Source organism: Electrona antarctica (genome assembly GCF_951216825.1).
Source record: "Electrona antarctica genome assembly, chromosome: 7".
NCBI classification, from domain to species: Eukaryota; Metazoa; Chordata; class Actinopteri; order Myctophiformes; family Myctophidae; genus Electrona; species Electrona antarctica.
Window position 1 is genome coordinate 20,052,537 of NC_136812.1, and position 11,396 is coordinate 20,063,932.

The 11,396-nt window shown below is 41.7% G+C and overlaps 2 protein-coding genes across 2 annotated transcripts; one reads left to right on the forward strand and one right to left on the reverse strand.

Annotated features, from left to right (window-relative positions):
- Positions 1–1,247: 1,247 nt before the first annotated feature.
- LOC306926403 (kelch-like protein 23) lies at positions 1,248–3,871 on the reverse strand. The gene is made up of 3 exons (XM_079505670.1): positions 2,869–3,871; positions 2,087–2,498; positions 1,248–1,889 (listed from the first exon to the last, which is right to left on the reverse strand). The coding sequence occupies exons 1-3, from the start codon at positions 3,857–3,859 to the stop codon at positions 1,580–1,582; spliced, it is 1,713 nt and encodes a 570-aa protein (XP_079361796.1). The 5' UTR covers positions 3,860–3,871; the 3' UTR covers positions 1,248–1,579.
- A 4,101-nt stretch (positions 3,872–7,972) lies between these two features.
- On the forward strand, positions 7,973–11,091 carry lsm7 (LSM7 homolog, U6 small nuclear RNA and mRNA degradation associated). The gene is made up of 4 exons (XM_079505681.1): positions 7,973–8,126; positions 8,345–8,435; positions 9,293–9,364; positions 10,476–11,091. Exons 1-4 carry the CDS (start codon positions 8,121–8,123, stop codon positions 10,616–10,618), a joined length of 312 nt encoding a protein of 103 aa, XP_079361807.1. The 5' UTR covers positions 7,973–8,120; the 3' UTR covers positions 10,619–11,091.
- The last annotated feature ends 305 nt before the right edge of the window (positions 11,092–11,396 follow it).

Sequence of the window (11,396 nt, forward strand, 5' to 3'; positions counted from 1 at the left end):
GAATTATAAGGTCATATTTTTGTTGCAGATATTGTCAATTCACATATTCCCCACATATATTTCCCATATTCTGGAGAGCCAGGTAGTGCCTAGATGAGTAAAGACAAGTATCCACACTGATGGGAATTGTTAAAATAGGAGATGTTTTGAATTGTGCAAGTAGTTGTATAATGAAGAATTGTGTATACCGGTATTGTTGGTGAAGACTTTTCCTGAAATGTAAGGATTTAGATACTTTTGCAAAAAGGTTGATGTTATATTTTGTTACTGCAGTCACGTACACTGAACACTGCTGCTGTCTATGAAAAACCTATTCTTTTTTTCCCAGAGATGTTTGTCAACAATGAAATGCCAATCAATCAGTGGAATTCAGTGCAATGCATTTCTTAAAGACTGCGTGTGACTATTGTTGCTTAGTCCAATCATGTGGGTCTCTATGGTTTTGCGATTATTATTATTATCCCCTGTATTATCAAGAGTATGATACAGAGGCCTTGTCCAGAAAATCAATTTCACATCCTTACATTAAACACTTATACAGTATATACAGTATGAGTATACACTACTGTACTAAATGTTTGCGTTCCATTTGTCTCTATAAGGCCAGTGTGTACAGCCTTTTAAGACAGGCAATTGTTACAAAGTGTTTTTACAGGCATATTGTAAATGCTGCACCATCTGCACAACTGCAGAAACCCTATTGTCTTTGTTATCTGTTATCTGCGAAACAAAAACCATATTGATCTAGAAACACCAAAATTGGCAAGTGGGTTGCAAATTCCACCTTTTATTTAATTTTTTTAAATTCATGTGTTTAAGGAGTCAAAAACACAAACTTTGGGGTTTCATCCCTATCCTGGGGAGAACATTCTGCAAAAATAGCACATTTATAAGCTCATAATGCAAATACATTTAGTGTAGAACGAAAACAGGAGGGGGCCTAGTATAGAGCCCTGGGGACACCAGTGGTTAACAAGGCCAACAGTAGCACTGCACTCCACACTGCACTGTGAGGTATGAAATAATGAACAGCTGCCCATATAAATTTCCAAATAGTAGCCCGGGCTAATTTGTACCTGCTATGAGTTTGTTTCATTACAAATGTAAAAAATAAATAGAGCACATTGAACAATATAATCATATTTTTACAGAAATGAGAGAGGCTATGACTGTTGTGTCAATAATGTATGATTGGTCTTTTTCCTTTTTTAACGCACATACTGTATCTGGTTGGCTTGCACGCTCTGGTCATTTTATCACTTTTAATAAATTAACTTTATTGAACAACTGGACATTGTATGTTGTCTTATTCAAAGCTTCAAGGGGCTGAGCGGAATTTATTTGCTTTAAGTTGTTTATTATACTTAAATTAAAACTTAGTACACTGTATGTATGAGAACCAAGAAACACACTTGGGGAATGAAAATCTGGTTGAATTTTTTTTTGGTTTAAATTCAGCTACACAGTGGCTCGTTAAGCTTTGATTTATATTTCATCATATGGTGCTTTTAGTATTACTGTATACACAATCAAGTTTAACTGAGTTGCTAGGTGCCCATTCTCACCATACCAGGTAGCATCATTCATCAGGTGACCATCGCAAGGTAACACATCCTCTTATGGGCACAGGGCAGGGTATGGCATCATCAATTTCAATGCAAGTGTCTATGTAGGGATCTAGTAGCACCATGTTGGTTAATACATTCTTGGTCTTGGTCTCACTGACCAGGTATATCTGGCCACTGACTGTTGTGCAGCCACCGAAGAATTTCTCGTTCAGGCATTCCTCTTCTAGAATAGTCCATTCGTCTGTTTCTACATCCAGACGTAGTGTCTGACCTCCAAACAGATAGAGGGCACCATTGAGCGCTGTAGCTACAATGTCATACCTGCAGGGAGAAGACCATTGTTACTTGGGAGAATCAAAGTAAAGGAAAATGAACAAATAGCTATTTATCATATCAGACGTTAACAATCAGCAAAGCAAGGGTATAACTTGTATTGCGTAGCTAGATGGTCTGCTGTGTGAACATGGTCCATGAGAGATGTACCGGTAGATGTCTTTTCTAAATGTAATTTTACTCACCGTGGAAAGGGAGAGTAGGAGACTACATCCCACTGATCTTCTTTAACCAGGTACCTCTGAACTCCACAATAAACATCCCCATTTTCATCCAATCCACAGGCCACATAGATACAAGAATGTAGAGTAGTAATGGCTGCTCTCTCCACAGTTTTCACCATGGGGCTTACAATCACCCAGCCCTCCTCCGACCCCAGGACAAACCTCTCCACATCAGCCACAAGCCCTTCGTCCATATTCCCTCCCATGACATACAGTGCTCCATCCATCCCCGCTGAGCAGTGGCTGTGTCTGGGCTTTTGCATCTCTGGCCCTTCCACCCAGCGATGGTTCCCACATTCATATATCTTGACCCAGTCCACGACGTACCACAGGCACTTCCGGAAATGGCCACCTGTAACAACTACATTGTCTCCTGCATGATTGTAGAATGAGAAGGCACAAATGTTAAAACTTGACCGTAACATATGAGCCAAATTGTATTAACCATGTAATATAAATGATACTAAACTTTCTCCCATACTTTTAATGTGCTGGACAAACATAAATGGCTAGTGAATTAATTAGAACAGCGAAAATAGCCAGTCTACAATCTGACAATGCATCACAATGTGATGCATTTTAGAACACATTTCAAAAGATTTTGAAACATTTTCCCACAACATGGCCAAAATAGGGACACCAGGGTTAATGTGGTTAATCCATGCACTTACAAATGACACATTATAAAACCATTATCCAATAATTATCCTGTTCCTTAATTTCATCATGACCAATATCATTACCTACTGCAGCTACAGAGAACTGGGTGAGGTTCTTCCTCTGCAAAGGGGCACAGTTCTGCCATCTTCCAGTGTGGGGAAAGAACTGGTACAATGCCTGTTTTTCCTGGTCATGGGGCCCTCCCAGTACAAACACAGTGTCTTGAGCCCTTGCCCGATGCACAGACTTGCCCATAGACCAAGCGCCTGGGAAATTCAATTCATTCAATTTACAGATGAGTTTGGCTCTTGGGTCAGACCCGTTGAGGTGGGTTAACAGTTCTGTCAAATAAGACACAGACAGAAACTCAGGTCTCACCAGCTCAATTAGCTCTTGGAAGTGTTCATCTCGATCGGGGTCAAAGGCTACCCAGTTCATGGTGGCCTCCAGAACCAAGTCATCTTTGGGGACGGATAGGTCACTGCTGGCAAGAAGGTCGGCCAAACTCTCCTTGGATAGGGAGAGGAAGTCTTCCTCTGAGGCGATAGCTGGAAAGTGAGTGAGCGCTACGTATCTCGCTGCCATGTACAGCTGCATGCAGCCCCGATGCCAGGCGTAGGCCATCATGCCCAGGCAGTTACTGAGGTGGAGCTCCCTCTCCAGGAATTTGCAGCACAGCAGTCTGGCTCGCTCCAGCTGGAGGAAATCTGCCGTCTCAAGTATTTCCAGAACATTACCTCGGTGCAGAGGTAGAACAGATGTCTGAGTGTGGTCCAGTAAGGCTCTGAACTGCTGCAGGCCCACTCCTTTGATCTCGACCTGCCGTACCTTGCTCTCCCTGCCGCAGCCGAAGAAGAGAGCCCTGAAGTAAGGACTCTGAAGGGCCAGGTGTCGACGATTGACATAGAAACACTCTCCCTCTACCTGCAGCACAACGTCAGGAATCATGTGAGGCTCAGGCCCAAGCTCCAGCTCTTTTACACATAAAGACTTGTCCTCCTGTGTGCTGATCTCTTCAGAAGGACTTATGCGTCGTGTCCAACTCTCCAGCTCCCTGTTTGCGCTGCAGGCCATGTCACAGCTTCAAGTAACACAGCCACACTAACAGGCAGTGCCTCTCTCTGGTTTAGGGCATGCCAACACAACTATTAATAGTTAAATACCCCCCCCCCCCCCCTTCCTCACCCCAACAGTGTTGCCATGTCAGCTTATTATAAGTGACTTTGGGCTTCTATTTCTGAAAAAGTTGCTTGTAAATATTGGTACTTGTGGGTTGCGTTTATTGGGCCAGTTTTTAAAGTGTAGTTACTTATTTGGGCTTCCTTCTAAATGTTTTAATTATTGTTTAATCAGTAATTTAATGACCTCCAAAGAATGTGTTTGTCTGTAGTGTATACGGTATACTCCGATCTGAAAATATTTTGTGGCAGGGACACTCCCCCATTGGCCCCATACGCCCATACAAGATATTCCAAATATTTATAAATAAAATATAGATCTTTGGAAAATTGCAGATCTACTAGCATGTCTCATCACGTGTTGTGTGCCTGTAGATCAGCTATTTTCTCTCAAATAGCCAATACATGTTTAAAGTCTTCATATGGCCTAGCCGCCTAGTCGCTTCTTTTGGGACTACTTCTCTGGCAACACTGCCTGTTGGCCATCCCACTATCACAACAGGGAAAGGAGGTCAGTTTTGAAAACAGATGCTAATTATAGCACAAATATCTTCATTCATTTCATTCTAACCTTTACTTATTCTCGAGAGGACATGCCAGTCATAAATTGGATTTGTTCATTTTGGAATTCCTCTCAAATGTGTCTAAACATACAGAACAAATTATATCCACACGTCCCAGACTCTTCTCCCTTCTGGCTCCAAAACTATAGAATGAACTTCCCATTGTAATCAAAATTAACTGCAGACTCACTCCCAATCTCCCGCCGTAGTCTGAAAACCCACCTCTTCAGACTCCACAGCACTTGCAGGCTAAATTATGTACGGTAATTTAGCATATTATGTAGACATAGCATTCTATAGTGTAGCCTATAGTTTCATTGTATAGATATTATACTGTTAGGGAGGTTATGTTAGATTATTGATCCTTGATGACTATTTCTATGTATTTGTGTTGTTCTTGCTTATTGTAAATCGCTCTGGATTAAGAGCGTCTGCTAAATGCCTAAATCGGTAACAATGGAAGCTGGAGATGCAATACCCGGTGTACCCGTGTCAGAGTACCCGTTCCACCCATCTGTGTGTGTCCCTTTTATGCCCATATGAGATTTCTGTTGTGATGTCAGAACAGGCCATATATGGAGCCTGGGCAGGGGCCCTGTCCAGAGCCCGGGCAGAGGCCTTTTGTGGCGGTTCTGGACAACCATGGGTCCGACCGACTGCAGTGCAGTGCACGACACTGCACTCCCTGTGGGAGTGTGGAACGGGTGTGTCGAATTTGAAGTCGGTGGGGCGAACGGTTTTCGAGTTACGTGGATTACAGACGTACAGTACACACACACACGTACAGAGACAGAGATATGTGGTGCATTTATAGATATTTAATATGAAACAGTTTGAATTAAATGTTTCACTTTCAAGTATGTTTCACATCACATAGCCTACTAACTGTATATTTATTATTTTCACATAGATAATTTTCAGGGGGGGCATCAGTGCTATACAATAGCAAGCATGCAGACCTGTGTGTGATTTATATTTATGTTGAAATAAATTAATTAAATTCTGATGAATTGAAAATTGTGGACCCTGTTTTTTTTATCCCACGATTTTTGCAACCCACGTTTTCACCCAGTGTCAATTATCTAATGTAATGCTGGGCTCTACACTTCCTCTGCCAACCTGTTGTAAAACAATAAGTGTCGTCCACAGTAAAAGTTCTTGTATTGAGTTGTGCTTTCTTTTGAAATGTACTGTATTCTACATACTGTTAATCAATCAATCAATCAATCAATCAATCAATCAATCAAACCCAGGCCCGGCGCCAGGATGAAATGACCGAGGGGTCAATTGAGATTTTCGCTGACGTGTTGATTTAGCAACACAATAATGATAGCACTGCTAAATGATAGCACTGCCCCACCAGGATTTTTTTTTAAATTTGCGATGAAAATGCTTCAATCTGGTGCACTTTGAGATAAAAATGAAGAGGCTAGATCTATAAAGAACTCATATTAGATTATTATCATCTTTTTAATTGCAGGGCAAGCACACATGCATTTTTTTAAATTAAAATATATATGAATTAAAAAGTAAAATGTAAAGTACACGTACACATTTCAATTTCAATGCAAAGATTTTTATTTTCTTATTGGCATGAGAAACATACGTTTGCATTGTCAAAGCATACATTAATAAAAACGGTTAAGAAAATGGATATATATACAGTGGCTTAGGCTATATACAAAAAGGCCTCAGTAAAACAGCTTAATTAGGCTATCTGAATCCCCCCCACCGCCCCCCCCCTTTTCCCCTCACTGTATATGTTTCTTTTCCCTTTTTACCTCCATTATGATGAATTCCTGTACTGTTCTTTGTCTAAGAAGTGTCTATTTGTACGTCTCTAAATGTTTTGATGAATTGAACATGGTGGACCCTGTTGTAAACAAGTGTAATGCTTAATTGGGTCGTCCACTCACAGTTAACAGCCTTTGTATTGAGTTTGTGCTTGAAATGTACTGTAATTCTGCAAACTGTTAATAAAATGTTCAATCAATCAATCAAAAGGACCGCAACGTCCCGGTGTCGCATCATCAGCTACAGTGTCAGCCCACAGTTGATCAAATTCTGCATCCGAACGCAGCCGGGCCATGCAGCTAGTGGCACTCTGAATGAGCCGAATTCCAGTGAGTAGATCCGTTCCTTCTGCCTGTAACAGCACTTTGTACATCACACTGGCAAGGAATTTGAACATGGGATCTGTGATAGCTCAGCTGTGTGAAGCCCAACAGTTTCAATTTTCACATCAGCACTTGTTCTGGTTCTGAGTTCGTCGAGAAACTCCACAAGCGTGCTGTGTGATTTCAACAAAACAGTCACTGTATCCAGATGTCCAGTCTAGGCGCTTTCTCAGAAACTTGTACAGTGCAGACGTCAAAAAAATCCCCAATGCGCCGGCGGCATGGCGGCTGCCAGCTCAACCTCGTCCTCTGCTACAAGCTCGACACTGTCAATCAAAAGGACCGCAACGTCCCGGTGCCGAGATGCCACGGCTGCCTCTGGCTCTGGTGGCATCTCGGCGTCGTCGGGGCTTGGTGATGGTGAGGATATCCCGCTGCTGGTGTTGCGGGTGTCCTGTGCCAGGGCAGGCAGGATCGGCAACTCGGCGGCAGCTGGTGGAGTCTTCGTGGAGCCGGCAGCGGCTTCCTGGAGCCGGCAGCGGCAGCGGCAATTGAAGAATTGTAGCGTTCTCTGGCCCTCGATGAGTCTCTTTTTAGTTGGCGGAGGCATGTTGTCTGTCTGTCTGTCGATAAGCTAATAGTCTCTGGTTCCCAGCTGTGTGCTCTTTATACAGTGTACCTGGCAGGTATTGGACATGAAGACAATGCCCCACATTTGCATATATAGAGGGAAGAGGCGCACGATTTCGTTGGCTGGCACATAGGAGGCTCACCTACACCAGTTGTTAAGTCTAGGGGTGTATTTGGCAGACATTTATTTTTGTCTTATATATTAAGTTAAGGTCGTTTTATAATATTAATATTGCCATTATTACAAACCCAAAAAAGGAAAATGAGGAAGAAAAAGAAGAATTATATCAATCACTGGCACTGCCAAATATAAAACCAATCCAGAACACAAGGTAATTGAATATGTTATTATTGACATTATTACAAACTAAAAAAAGGAAAATGAGGAGGGAAAGGTAAAAAATCTAAATAAATGTTCAGCAGCTCAGTGGCCACCCTTATCCACTGTATGCAAACGTGTGCTTCATATGCACACGTTTAGATTATTTCTCACTTTGACCACCAGGGGCCAGTGTTGGTAAACCACTTTCTTCCACAAGCTGGAAGAAAGCTTAAAATCTAAATCGACACAAATCGATTTAGGCCTATAATATTAATCCGTGCATTTTGCGTCCAGATACACGGATTAATATTGATCACAAATTATTATTTGTATTTTCACGTCTTGGTATTGCACCATGATTAGTCCTTAATTATTATACGTACCCGGGTACCCCCGGCCCCTTGAAATAAACGTAATAATAATTTGTGTCATGTTTATTTGCTAAGGCAGATGCGCATGCGCTCGGCAATTTGATTGGTGGAAGACTTCACGGGTCAAAGTTGAACTTCGTGTGATTCTGCAAACATGGCGGTGAGTTCGACTGGTTTTCGTTTCAATGGGAACGTTTCACCATTATTACGTTTAAACAAACACATTTCATATTGAGAGTGGCTTTGTTCTTTGAGCTAGCTATGAAAAAAATCACCTTGTAATTTGAGATATGCAAAGATGTAGCCCAGATGAATGCTAACTGGTTGTTAGCATGCAAGCTAACTCGGTGTTGGTGCGTGCGTGTCCTTCGTCTGCAGGATAAAGAGAAGAAAAAGAAGGAGAGTATCTTCGACCTGTCAAAATACATCGACAAACCAATTCGAGTGAAATTTCAAGGAGGTCGAGAAGGTGTGTACACTAGAGCTGCTGGAGGCTAACGCTAGCCAAGCTAGCTGGTCAGGTGCAGCCACAATGAATGACGTTACGTTGTTATTTACATACCGACTGTTACGTGTATATGCCATGAATAGCCTTGGATCAGTACGATCAGATTTATGTTATACAGTCTGAAATGTCAAAACCGATCAAATACATCTGATAGTCTTCTCTTGATCATGCTATAGCTAGCTAGATTATAGCATGTACTGTGTTGTCGGCACTCGGTCGATGCCAAATATTGCATTTGCACACACTCCCTGGATGCCAACGATGAACTTCTGCCCCAAATCTTCCAGAACGGCCTGTTATAGCGCCACCTCTAGGCCGACTTTTGAAAAACACATTTTTGCATATTACTCCTCCAGATTCTGTCCAAAAATCCTCCAAATCGTTACACAGTATCTCTATAGTCATGTGTTCAAGAAGGATCTGTCCGATATTTCATATTCCATCCGAATTGGCTAACATTATATTTCAAAGTTTGCAGGATTTGCCCGTTTTTAATAAAAAGCCTCAAATCATGAACGCAGCGTGCCATTTACGTGAAATCTTTCACAGACTTTCCTACTAGGCTGAGGAAGAAATGGCACCCTTTTCACATTGTCCTATTATAGCGCCACCACTTGACCTGCCCTCAGTGCCCTGGTGGAGACCTGTGCCCCGAGGGGCACTTTATCTAATTTGCTGTGTTTCTCTGCCCCTCTACTGATTATCATTCTTTCCTTAATGATGAGAAATGAATGCAATGCAAAATTGTCATTGGACTATAATAGTTTAGAATTCATTGTGTGTTTTCAAATCTAATTGTCGTTGTATTGCGTCCACAGCCAGTGGTGTGCTGAAGGGATTTGATCCTCTGTTGAACCTGGTGTTGGATGGTACGATCGAATACATGCGCGGTAAGAATTAAGAGCCATTATAGACCCATGTGAAATTTACCTGAGACCAGCTGCTCTAATATACTGTACTAGCACAGTGGTTCTCAAAGTGGGGTCCAGGGACCTCAGAGTTCCTTGATGGGGTTCCAAATGGACCATTTTCAATGAATGCAATGCAATGGAGGAGTCGGACCCAATGGAAACAAGCCAATAGAGGCTTTCCTGGGTTTAAATCCTCTTAGCAGACCTTGTATTGAACTGTACATGTACTTTCCTGTGCTCTTTTTTTGTAAACTATAAAGTATTCAATCATTCAAACCATTACCGGTCTTAGGGGTCCATTTGGTCCCATTTGTACATGCTCAGAGTGAATGGGGGTCCTTGAAAATTAAGTTTGAGAACCACTTAAATCTGTAAATGTTATCACTTTAACCACATTTATTTTTAAATTAATTTATTAGCCCATTAAGACCTGAGGCAAATTCTTAAAATTCCTTCTAAATCAGTATTGTTCCAAAATGATCCAAATAAATGACAAGCTCAGTGTGGCACAAAGTGAATACCAAACAAGTCGCCCCTTTACCAACTCGCCCCGGGCGTACAGCCGGCGGAACTGCGCGGCCTGGCATTCCTAAAGTAACCTAAGTAAATTATGCTTAAACGGTTAAACCTAACCTTAACCTCAGTAAAACTATGCTTAAACCTAACCCTATACCTAAACTTAACCCCAGTAAAAAAAAATATGCCTAACCCTAAACTTATTTCTAACCTTATTCTCAGTAAAACAAAAAGAATAAAAGAACCGCGGCACCAAGCGGTCGGCGTGAGGTCGTTGGAAAAAATGGTTTAGGGGCGACCGTAACCGATACCCACAAAGTGACACGCTGAGAGCTTGTAGATCTGCTATTTTTTAATAGCCAACGCTGAGATGCCTGAAGAAGGTCTTTGACCGAAACGTTGCCAATAAAGTTCGTATTACAAGTGCAGACGGTGTGCGGGTCTTTGTGCACTTTATGTGCATTTTTCTGAATAGCCAACGCTAAAATCTAAAATGATACGGATGCTTTCCCGGTTTTCATCTTCATATTAAAATGACTCTTCTCCTGTATCCATACCCTCCATCTCTGTACAGACCCAGATGACCAGCTTAAGCTGACAGAAGACACAAGGCAGCTGGGACTGGTGGTGTGCAGAGGAACGTCTGTGGTGCTCATCTGTCCTCAGGATGGCATGGAGGCGATACCCAACCCCTTTATCCAGCAACAAGACGGCTAATAGCTGATTTTTACTTGGTTGCGTGTCAGTGTCATGTGTCGAATTGCTGATCTACAATCTCAGGGCGCGCCCTGAGCTTGTTGATCGGCTAACGTTTGATGTGTTGCACCTACTCGCAACTAAGTATAACTGAGGCTTAAAACACTCACAATCCCATTCTATACATGCATGCGTTATGCAGTTTGTGAAACGTTTTTGGTTTCACAGCCATCATTTTAGTTTTCTGAAATCACGTAATGGCAATTATGTACATATGTCAAAGCAAATTTAAGTTGCGTTGAGTCATATGTTGGTTGGAAAAAAAGACACCTTTGTTTCTATTTGTGTTGTCGAAATTTAATTAAAACAAATATTTTTGAGTTGTAAAGAGCCTAGGTTCCTGGGGCAGTGTCTATCCATGTTTTCTTTTTATCTAAAATTTGTGAACTTTTTACTGTTCTTTGTTTTGATAATAAAATACCCTTAAAAACTCATTTGTCCGTGCGCTTCAGTTGCGTATTCCCTTGCAATTCAAATGTGTGTGAGCTCCAAAGAGATCTGGCTGGTATATCATACTTTGTACTTACTCTAGTCTAAATGGTACTCAGCATAGTGGTGCTTACAGCTGTGTCCGGACAGGCCGGAGTTGAACAGCCTTTTCTATTCCTACGGGAAGAGAGGTTTTTGATTGCGATCTAAGTTAAAATGTGTATTATAGAGATAAAGGGAGTGTGTGTTGTGTGTGGAGATTAGCCGTTCAACCCTGTCTGCACACTAACAAAGAGACAACTGTATTAAC

Bases quoted from the DNA above. Each gene is read 5' to 3' on its own strand.
- LOC306926403 (XM_079505670.1), bottom strand. From the start codon at position 3,859: ATGGCCTGCAGCGCAAACAGGGAGCTGGAGAGTTGGACACGACGCATA. The intron at 2,499-2,868 runs GTAATGATATTG...ACAATCATGCAG, and splicing joins GTTCTCTGTAGCTGCAGTAG to GAGACAATGTAGTTGTTACA. The intron at 1,890-2,086 runs GTGAGTAAAATT...TTCTCCCTGCAG, and splicing joins TCCTACTCTCCCTTTCCACG to GTATGACATTGTAGCTACAG.
- lsm7 (XM_079505681.1), top strand. The intron at 8,436-9,292 runs GTGTGTACACTA...TTGCGTCCACAG, and splicing joins ATTTCAAGGAGGTCGAGAAG to CCAGTGGTGTGCTGAAGGGA. The intron at 9,365-10,475 runs GTAAGAATTAAG...ATCTCTGTACAG, and splicing joins TACGATCGAATACATGCGCG to ACCCAGATGACCAGCTTAAG.